The sequence below is a fragment of the Diadema setosum genome, chromosome 9, assembly GCF_964275005.1.
Source record: "Diadema setosum chromosome 9, eeDiaSeto1, whole genome shotgun sequence".
Classification (NCBI taxonomy): Eukaryota; Metazoa; Echinodermata; class Echinoidea; order Diadematoida; family Diadematidae; genus Diadema; species Diadema setosum.
In genome coordinates, this window is record NC_092693.1 from 848,454 (window position 1) to 859,622 (window position 11,169).

The 11,169-nt window shown below is 37.1% G+C and overlaps 1 protein-coding gene across 1 annotated transcript; it reads left to right on the forward strand.

The window, feature by feature from the left end:
- The first annotated feature begins 494 nt into the window (after positions 1-494).
- Positions 495-10,623, forward strand: LOC140233549 (centromere protein L-like). The gene is made up of 10 exons (XM_072313672.1): positions 495-538; positions 1,021-1,222; positions 2,813-2,988; positions 3,575-3,668; positions 4,589-4,788; positions 5,388-5,475; positions 6,228-6,357; positions 6,925-7,027; positions 7,364-7,426; positions 8,194-10,623. The coding sequence occupies exons 2-10, from the start codon at positions 1,072-1,074 to the stop codon at positions 8,272-8,274; spliced, it is 1,086 nt and encodes a 361-aa protein (XP_072169773.1). The 5' UTR covers positions 495-538; positions 1,021-1,071; the 3' UTR covers positions 8,275-10,623.
- Positions 10,624-11,169: the final 546 nt, after the last annotated feature.

Below are 11,169 nucleotides of genomic sequence, written 5' to 3' on the forward strand. Positions count from 1 at the left end.
GTTCCTGCAGATACTTTTGAACCTAACTTCACCTTCAATTTAGTAATTTCACATGATTTTGCTTCGCACAATGAAATTTCCAGGGGCGCAGTTGCCGCCATCTTGAAAAAAGAGAAATTTCGTGGGAAAATTTGCAGTAAATAATATATCAAAATAGCAATTATGACTATATCAAAATGTGCATATTAAATTTTTGTATTGAAAATAATTTTATTTAGATCTAATTTATTTCTAAACTAGTGAAAAATTGATTTATTCTTTGCCTAAAAATATTCCCACTCAATATTGATTTGAGACTGGATCTTGAACACTGATTGATCTTTACAGATAGTGTCACAATACAGAGGGTACACCTTCAATGCAAGAGATCGGAGAACAGTCTATTCAGTCAAACGCATCCGGCTAAACTGCTGCCTGCTGCCTTCGTTCGTACATGCTGATGCAGCTAGCGCTATCCGCGGGATCCGACTTTTGAGCACAAGAGCTAGCTGACCGCGTATGGGCAATGATGGCGCCAAGTTCGAACAGCTGACACCAGGTACGTAAGCTCATCGCTCGTCTTATTATCTTCAGTTAAGACTCCAACGATCTACGACAGTAGCGTAGTAACTGCGTGTATCCTCTTTTTGTAATCTCTGTCTATAATCAATATCTTTGCACTTTTTGCAGCGTGTTTAAATGACCACACAGCATTCATCCATCAACCTGTGTCTAGAAACTACTTGCACTTCACACATAAATTTACATAGGCCCAACTTGTTACACATAAAGCAATTCTTGTAGGACATACCGTCACACACAAACACACACACTAGCACACACACACACATACACTGACACATATGTACAGAGAAGAGAGACAGAATGAGATACCTGTACATTACAAGTATCGAAGGCTGCCCTTAGAGACTGCGCTGCTTCATAATTGGAAAGCTTAACTTGTTAACTTTGGATCTTTTAGAGGGTTTCTTCATATATTTGTGATATCTTCTCAAATTCTCTTTTTATTTCTTACTTTAGCACCAGGTCAGTGTAGTGCGAAATTTTCCTGTGATAGAGGGACCATGTAAGATGGCATCTAGAGAAACCCCACCGACAAGAGTTCAGGTTATCACTCCAAGCCAAAGTCTTGGTCAAACAGAGAGAAGAAGCAAGAGTCGTTCCATAGCAAGGAGGCTGCATGCACCTTACACAAAGACTCCAGGATCTCGCAAAATACATGGTAGGCCTATGTAGACAATTGTGACCCACAACAGATGACTGCTTTGGTGTATCTTACTTGTTACTTGTTGCAGTAATCCCATTCACAGGCTACACAGCTCCAAGGAAGCTATTGACCGATTCTGTGACGCGCTATGTGTATTTTTGGCATGGGCAGCGCCATTACGCGGTGTCTCAGCCGACCCCCCCTTCCCACTCCCCACCCCTCTCTACATTAGCACGCGCGCAGAATGAAAAACTGATGCATGGTTGCTTTAGCCAATGGGCGTCTCGTACTGAGTGCGCGAATGCTTGCTTAATGCGCGAACCTTTGTTACAAGTGTGCGATAAACATGTTGCCCTGGGGGTGGGGGAGAGCAGGGGGGGTTGACTGAGACACCGCAATTTGAGCTCATGGCTGCGCCCAGTGCCATATAATGTCTGCTGCCCTCAACGAACCCGAATCGGTCAATACCGGGATGCAAATCGTGTCGTGTGCCAATGGAGGTGCCAAAGTGACAAGGTTGTGCATGTCTCTCTTATGTACAATAAAAATGAGAGTGTCTGTGCAAGTAAAACATTGGTCCCTTTCTACAGCATGTGAAACCCAGCAGGAGGTTGCATTTTGTTGATGATGGGCAGCCAGTGCAACCTCTCTGAACATGGCTGGGTTAGGAGTGAGTACCACAGATCCTGGTAAATTATTCCATAGGCAAATTGACCTTGGGAAAAGTTACAAATTTGAATGCGTCTATTATTGTAGCTTTGGGTATGACATATTTGGCTGGGTGGTCATGTCTTCCAAAGTAGGTTGCTGGTATGATTCCCTGAGGAAAAGGCATGCAGACCAGTTGATGATGTAATCAATGGAAAAGAGAGCACTGAGAGAATTGAATCTCCAAAGTACCCTTTCATTAAATAGTATCAAATGACCTCATAAATGTAGCACTAACAGGCATAGACATACACTGTATGTACCGGTATTGTGCTAATGTCACTGGGCCATAGTGTAAATGTTTGTTTGTGCGTAACTGGTTTGTTCTTGTCTTTCCTACATAATGTAGTCATAAGATATAATTGTGAATCTATGTATATGACTGTTTCATTGTAAGATGTAAGCTGTCAAAACTGAAATATCATGAACAAGTTTCTGCTTTTAATTGAATGTGCATGTAATGCACAAGCTTTGTAAAGAAAATGCTGCAAAGAATCTATAGTTGTAAACTTCATTTTTAGTGCAAACAGCATGAGAAAGTATTATGCTGGTGTCATCAATTCTATTCCCTTTTTTTTTCAAGAAATAAATTGTCTCTTGATTGTAATCAGAATTTATTTGGGTATTCTGTATCTGTGCATCATGAGATATGAGATCAGTGGCTGTTTCTAAGAACAGATGAGTGCTATACAAGAGACAATCAGAGACATAATTATATGAGAGCTGACTCTGAAGATTTTCTTTTGTGGGATGCCAATATCCCAATGATTGGTGATTCACAGATAGCAGAGAGGTCATAACATGCTATTATTGTCAAATTTTGCTCAAGAAATGGTAGCTTTTATTCAAAATACTTTTCCCTTTGAGTGATGTCAATGTGATATTTTTCTTGTCTAGGTCTGAGAAGCAGACTATCCCGAACACCCAATGACTCCCGCTCATCCATTCAGAGTCTGCATAGACTGGTCAACAAGACATGGCATGCACATCATGTGACACCTCTTTCCAGGTTTAGCACAGATGCGACTGCCTTGCGCAGGTTTGCCCGACATCTATCCTCCCATCTTCAGGCAGTAAGTGAATTTGATTCTTTGCACAGCACAGGGTAATCTTTAAAGGAGAATGTAACCTACCGGTAAATGTATACGTGTATATGTGAATTGAGAGTATGCAGCAATAGTAGTCAAACATGTTAGCAAAGTTTAAGAAAAATTGGGAAATCTGTTAATATGTTATGAAGTTTTGGTGCAGCCATCAAGACTACAATACTTTGTCAGGTCATGTATGGACAACAACATGGATTAAATTATGAAGAGAATTCAACTTATTTTTTACTTTTCAAGCATAATGAAAGAGCACTTGACTTACCTCTTTTGGAAAGCAGGGAAAATGATATTGCAGTTAACATATGTCAAAACACAAGTCAAGAAATGTGTACTTTTCATAAAGAAATAAATTTTGTGGAATTCTCTTTGTCTTTGCATCAGATTGATATGTTGCTTCTAGGTCAAGAGCACTTTTACCTTTTTGAACAGTTCTCTCTGTAAGACCACACTACAATCAACATGTTACTAGGAACAATTCTTACTCAATGGACCCTTGATTTACTTTTGTCTTTGTGTTTTGTTTGCTTTGTTTGTTGTTGTTTTTTTTTGTCAGGAGTCCCAAAAAGGTGTTGGAGTGATGATGGAGGACAATATAATTTCCAAGTATGCAGTGTTTACCACACTTCCTACTTCCGTCACTGACTCTGGTGAGTGATTCGAACTAATTCAGGTTTAAAATGATGAATTTATCAACTAGTGATGAAATTGATACAATGCAAATATGTAGTGTTGCTAACAGCATGGGATCATTTTAGAAATAGAGATAATTAAGTATCTGTGAGTCATTAGAAGTTTGAAGATTTACAGTAGGGAGAAAACAATTGTAGCTCCTTCCACTTTTAAATATTGAAGACACATGGTAATTTGTAAGCCTAATTAGAAATAACATAAGTTTACTAACCCTTTAACACAATGATCTTCTATTGACTCAAGTGTGACAGCTCATGAAGAAACGCGTTTCATTTAAAGGTTCTGTTTGCCTTTTGGGAGTGCTCATTTGATTTAAAAATGTTCAAGATATCACTTTTGATGCCTATGTGTAGGTCAGTTATATATATCACAAAACATCCTACTATCTAAAATTTGTGCAAAAAAGCTAAAAATATAAGGAGATACCACTATTTTTCTCATTAAACCATAACTGTAGATGGTTTAGTCTGGAAGCATTTTTATTATAAGTATTGTTCACATTTTGTATATTTAACAATACTTAACAGCAATAATACAATTTTTACATTGGTTGTTTCTTTCCCTAACTCCCATTTTTGAAGCACTAATGCTGAGTTTTTGTTTCATCTGCAAATGGTAAATTACGCCTTTGATATCATCAGTAATACTTTTGTTTTGTATGGAATATTATTGATAACATATTAAGTTCTCATGTTACGTGTACATACATTGTTCTCATGCTTAACCCTCACATTACCATTGCAGTAAACTTCCAATGTGTACCCAGATGTCAATGTGTAGACCCCATGAAGCCATTTATTGTCATAAATTGATCACTCTATCATACAGTCATTACTGCATTCCATCAAACATTAATCATTCCTTGGTGTGATTGCAGAACACCCATCTGTGGAGTTGAGCATTTTTGGGTCCAAGAGCCAAGCTGCGGCGGCTGGGAGTTCTCCATCATGGACAGCCATTTTGTTTCCATCAACATCCATCCAGACCTCAAAGGACTCGGCAAACTTCTTCTCCTTGCCTCTGATGCTGGTCAAAGGTGCAGTCAGAACCACACAGTGTGTTCTTCACTGGATGGAGGTATGATGGAGCAAAATGACACTAAAATATGCTTACATTTTTATAGGAACTACCAATGTTTTAAACAGAGTTTAGCGCGATCACAAATTGAGTGTGTCCAGCTGCAGTGAAGTGTTGTCTTGCTGCCGTTGCCTGTCTTTGTTGATCACTGGACCATAGATGGGTGAGAGGGTATAGCCAGAGTCTCTATTGAGAGCTGGATTAAGACAACACTTCACTGCATAAGGCTTGAGAAAGTCCTCAGGAGTAGGACGAAAGCTTACCCACTACAATTAAAGGTTGGTAGAAGCTAAAACGTTTAGATTTAACCCTACTTCTGTTTATACAATATAAGTAAAAGCTCACCAAACTGTAATTCGCATAAATCAGGGAGTTGGCAAAGGAACAAAGCTTCTAAGAGATGCTCATTCAAATAAACAGTCACTAAGTACAATATAGTACATACATAACTTTAAATTGTTATTTCTCTTAAAATAATTTACAAGTTTTCAAATGACAAAATATATTGCTGCACTGAGAAAGGAACAATTGTAGTGTTCTGTGATTCATCTATTAGGTGGACTTTTCTACCTTCTATTTTTTTTTCTTTTCTTTTCTAGATGCAGTTTGACTGTTGCATAAAGAAACTGACCTTTAACCCCATGTACCTGTCATGGATGGTATCAATGTGGGCAGGAAGTCTACCAGGTTTGTTAACCCTTGACCTGTTGTACATAAGCTGACACTATTTAGGCATTATCATCAAGAATGGTATGTAGAAGGGCATTCAGCATTTCCTTATAAGATTGTAGGCAAAGTTGTCTCCTCATCATTTTCACCTTGCTATATCTGCCATTGATGTGTAGCTGCATGAATAATCATACAATCATATGTAAGAACATTGTCACAGTATCATTCTCTATTAGCAACATATAGCCTGTTCATCAAGTTCCGATATTTTTTTTTTTTAAATTTAATTTACACTCTACACAGCCAAAACATTCAATCTGGGTGGAAAACGTCCTTTCTGAAAAATTTCACATTTGATGCACTGTAACGCCACACAATTGCACTGGAAATGAACCTGCTGCAAAGAAACATGCCATTAGTGTAAATTGTGAAAAATGCATAATAGTCCTGCTGTATGTTCATCTCTTCATTATGATTTTTAACTTTTTGTTTTCCAGACATGGAATCTTATAAAGGGAGAACTTGTGTATAAAATGTAGGTCTTTGATTTAAATACCATTCCTCTTGAAATGATGTAACTGCATTTAGGAATAAACCTGGAAAAACCCATCACTCCATGTACTCTATATCTCTGTATTAAAGCTGTATTTTTGTTGATGGGGGGGGGGGGGGATTGGGCTTGGTACATGTAGTGCTTAGAATAAGCACACACAGCCTATTTTGTATAGTGAGCAAAATGCAAAATTATCTATTCCCTTATTTTATTTCAGATCCAAAGAAGAGTGGAGAGGACAAGAAGTGTGCAGTTGAGCTGGTCTACTCAATGCCGAAGGGTATCACAGGGCTCAACAAGGTTACCATGACGATTGATGCAAAGGATGCCAAGGCCTTGTGGGAAAGGTATTTTTGGTGCATTTTCCCTGAAAGTTCAAAAATTGTGATAGTGTATACACCATGCTTTTGTATTATTGACATTTGCAACTGTATTAACTTTTATGATTCATGATCTAGTGATACTTGGTTGCATCATTAATTATGCATGTAACAATGTAGTGTAAATTTACATGTAAATGATGTTGGTTCACATGTATAGTCAGTGAGCTTTACAATAACAGCGACTGCTAGTATGTCAGGATAATTTTGGAGTCGTGTCTTGTGTGTGTGGCATTAGGCATCAGTCTAGTTCTTATTAAATCATTCCAATATTTCGAATAGCCTGCATATTGCCATGAAGTAGAAATACTCTTTTTCTCATTCAGTAAGTTCTTCTCATTATTGTTTCTCATGGACAGTCAGGTAAGAACCATGAATTGGATTCCATGGAATATTTGTTAAATAGGAATGATTCTGAGACACACTTCGTGCAAGGCTCACTGGACATGTTAAAAATTACGGCTAGATACAAGGAATCATGATGTGTGCTTCTACATATTCATGTTGTTGTAATTTTGGTGTATATTTTGACAGTGTACATGATAATACATCAGATGATGCTAAGGAGGAAGAAGTGACAGCTTTCATGAAGGCGCTAGAAGACCACTTCCATGCCTGCTTCAAGGTTCATCTATCTGTAAGTTAACCAAGCTTTCTGATGTTGACTGATTTAAGGCTTCTTTGTTCTTGCCCCTACAATGCATTGCATGGCTCATTGATGCAGTGTGGTGTTAATCCTACATGTTACCCTAACCCTGTTCATACTTTTAACCTACAGCTGTAATTCTTTTCCCTGTCATAAACTAGTTGACTGTTAGAAAGGGATAATGAGAAGCAATTGCTGATACGACAGTGCTTCATCTCCACAATTGCAATGTTAAGATTTTAAAGTGGTGTGATACACTGTTTAATATTGTTGGAATATGACGTCACTACCTAGTTGTTTGGGGTTTTTTTCAACTCATTTCATTAGGCACTTCACCTGAAAACCATTGGAACAGCTGCAGCGTATGTTGGAGCAGAGGGGAGAGTAAAGGTAAGGAGTGCTACAGCATGTCTATCAAACTTACCCAGTTCATTTTTTTTTCTGTATGAATAGAAAAAAAAAAGTAAATGTATTGCCTCAGGTATTCCAGAATCATGTACACAAACATTGTAGGTAACATCAAGAGAATGCATAAAAATCAAAAGATACTGGTTATATAGAAGATTGGGTTTTTTTTACCATGTTTTTCTCACATTTTGCCGTCTTTTTTGCATCATTGGAAAAACAACATTTCATTTTGAGATTGACCGATGTGGAAAAGTCATCAAAGAAGACAGTTTTGAAGCTGAACTCTGAAGGATCTTAATCCTGCCAAGTAATTTTGCATATGATGTCTTACATGGGATTTTACTTCAGACAAACTGCCTGAGCAGTGCTGCATAGCCTTTTCCAAGCAAGCTGTGAACTGATATTATAGGTCCATCCCAAGTGTACTGCAGCAATTAATCTGAAGCCAGAGTTTGATTTTAAGCTTCATTTCAAGATGAGCAGTGCAATGGATAGTCACCCTTACACACATCCTCTCCTTTCTAATGTGGAATATACTGGAATTACAGAGATGTGTGCATACATTTATATTCATCACTTGTGTGACAGAACGAATTCTTAACTTTTAAGGAGCATTGACCTGTCCATATTGTAAACCTGTGCAAAATTGTGTATCAATTTCTAAGTGAATGTTAGTAATCTCAGAGCTGTTGAAGCACATGTTATAGTCTCATTCTGAAGAACTGTGTTTATTTGTCATTTGACATCAGATGCTGTCAGTGAGAGAAGCCGGTGGTGTCTTGCAACATCTCCTGGAACTTGCTGAGGAACAGAACACTGACATCCTGTGATCCTTACATTGGGGCTAAACTGTAAAAGTCAAAATCCTCATGCAATTTGTGATGCATCATCACATTACCCATATGAGGTTGGGGATCATAAAAAAGAAAGAAAAACGTGTGCAAAGGCAGTCTAACCTCTGCAGTTTTCTCATGTTACATGCTTTTTAAAAAATATTTTCCATGTGATGAAGTAGGGCAAATTATGTATCAATTTAAAGCCTAGCATGTAAAGAATTCAGATTTGCAACAAATATATGTATATATATGTTTATTTTCCCAGCATTATATGGTTTTTGTGATGACACTTCACATTAATGATTATCTCTTGGCTGAGTAAAATGAATTTCAGGTAATTTTGATTGTGCTGATCATCAATACATTGCTATATATAGTACAGATTCATGCATGTGAAATACTTTGTAAAGCAGCATATAGGCAATATTTTACACTGGTATCACATGGTGCAAATGCTCCAAAATGTCAACATTGCAAACTTCATGGTTTATCAGGTCTGGAAATACACACACACATTCTAATAAGATGTTTCAACCAGGGATATGATACTTTGCTCAAGGTAACTGGGAATATTCCATTATTTGTTTCTGTTTCGTTATAATGAACACAGTTATAGCAAAATTCCGGTTACAACAAAGTAAAAATTAAGGCTGCAGCAATATCTGTTGTATGCTTTTTTTCTTTTTTTTTTTATTTGTTCGGTTATAATGAAATTTTGATATAACAAAAGAAAACTGCCAATCCTGAGGACTTTATTAAAATGTGAGTCCACTGTAGAGTGAAAACCTTTCACCTACCTACAGGCCCTAAATATGCGGAACGGGTGGGTGCATTATATACTTATGTCCCAGGGTACCCCTAGGGCGTTAAGAGGGTGCTTTTTCATTTGTTTTAAATAACGCAAACAAACAGGCATATGCCCGGTGTGAAATATATCCCCAGTTGCCCGGAATTAAACACTATGATATCCCCGATTGAAGCTGTTTGCAACACACACACACAGAGTTCTGTAGTTATCAAGATATGATTAATCCTGAGCTGAAAAGCCCCAAGTTGAATTCTGCCCGATAAGATCATCCTTAAAATGCAAGCCGTGCGGTTTCCTCTGTAACCCAAAGAATGGATATCTTAATTGCTTCCATTGTTTCATTTGGTGTCACATCATGGTCTCAAGGTTTGTGTCATACAGCTTTTAACTTGACCTGACCCTATAGTTGTGGGTTCAAGTCCTGGCCAGCATGCAGTTTAGGCATAAACTGAAATTATGACAATACTCTAGTCACTAGATGAAAATAACAACAGCAAAAATGTATTTACAGGAGCATGCTGCCAAAATTCCTGTAGCTTGCTGCGGCTATTACAGTGTACAGAATGAATATGTATGTTACTTGTGTTTTTACCTGACAAATGTGTGATCCTGAATATGCTCAGATGATCACACCAAAATGGATCATGTTTGACCAGCTAGACAGGCAACATTACATTCTACTTGCCCATAAGGAAGCTTTTATTACCCCATGCTGAAAGGCTTGTTGGTTTCTTGAGCACACTTGATAATGTGTTTGAAGAGTGACAGTTCAACCCCAAGGTTATACAGTATACATGTATTAATGTGTGCAAGTGACTGCTTCCCGCAAGTCACCACAGTATTCTAATTATTTGAAAGTGAATTTTGTGCACTTGCTCATCAGTTATGTTTTTGATTTCATAATGTCTGACTGAAATTGTTGGGTTTTTTTGTTTTTTTGTTTTTTTTTTGATACATTTTCATTTACTGTTATACGCTCTCCGCTTGTAACCAAACAAAAAAAGAAACAAAAGTCATGATAGTACTGATATTTTCTTTAAAACATCCTAAGGCTCAAATGTGGTATTATTAGTGCATGTCTTTGTCTTGGCCAAAAAATTTTAAAGCAATGAATGCATTACAGGAAATGGCTTTCACATCATTATTTATCTTTTGCTGGCAGTAGAGATAAATTTCCCATGTTTTTTTTTTTTTTTAATACTTACATGTATCTGCTGCAGCAGTTTGCTTCATGTTAAAATTCATTGAGACTATCTCTTGTGTTTTCTTCATTTTTTTTTATTACCAGAAGGAAGTATGTGTACATAGCTTGTATATGATTATTTTATGTCTTTGATTGTAAACTATTTATAAGAGTAAATAAAAGCTACTTGAAGATACAAATGGAATGTACTACTGTATTGTTACTTATTTACTATATGAATTCTGTACATATCTGTAAATTGTTGTACAACATGCTTCTTAATTATATTTGTGAACCACATACATTGCATCAGAGTAATAAAAAGACAACAATGTCTTATATCATAAGTCTCTCCTTTTATTTATATACACAAGATTCCGGGAATACATTTATTCAAGAGTAGCATTCTAAATCATGCAGTATATTCTACATTCTGGAAATTTGGTAAAGAGAGGAATTGAAAAATGTATGAACAAGTGCTTTGAAAGCAGCAAGACACAAATTTAGTGGGCAATTGGGCAAAAGCATGGATTTGAATACAGCTGTACATAGAAACAACCAGCTCAGAGGAAATGACATGTGGGCCATCAAGTCTAAGATCACCCAATGCCATCCTACACTTGATTTAAAAATTGCGATGTATGACTTCAAAACTGATAAAATCTAATACACACGAGGAAAAGAACATTTTATGAATATTGATTGACACTCTACATCTTCTGGCTGCACTATGTGACTACATTTCAAAGTTACAACTTGACGGGACTGAAGGAAAACTTATGTGTGTAGAGAGGAGTAGGGTAACGCATGTCGGGGCTATGAATATAAATGGGATTTTCATTGACTGAGGCGATTATTCAACATATTATGCACTTGTTAACTTGTACAACCCATAAAC

Excerpts from the sequence above, each read along its gene's own strand:
- LOC140233549 (XM_072313672.1), top strand. The coding sequence starts at position 1,072 with ATGGCATCTAGAGAAACCCCACCGACAAGAGTTCAGGTTATCACTCCA. Across the intron at positions 1,223-2,812 it reads AGGATCTCGCAAAATACATG|GTCTGAGAAGCAGACTATCC; the intron begins GTAGGCCTATGT and ends TTTCTTGTCTAG. Across the intron at positions 3,669-4,588 it reads TACTTCCGTCACTGACTCTG|AACACCCATCTGTGGAGTTG; the intron begins GTGAGTGATTCG and ends GTGTGATTGCAG.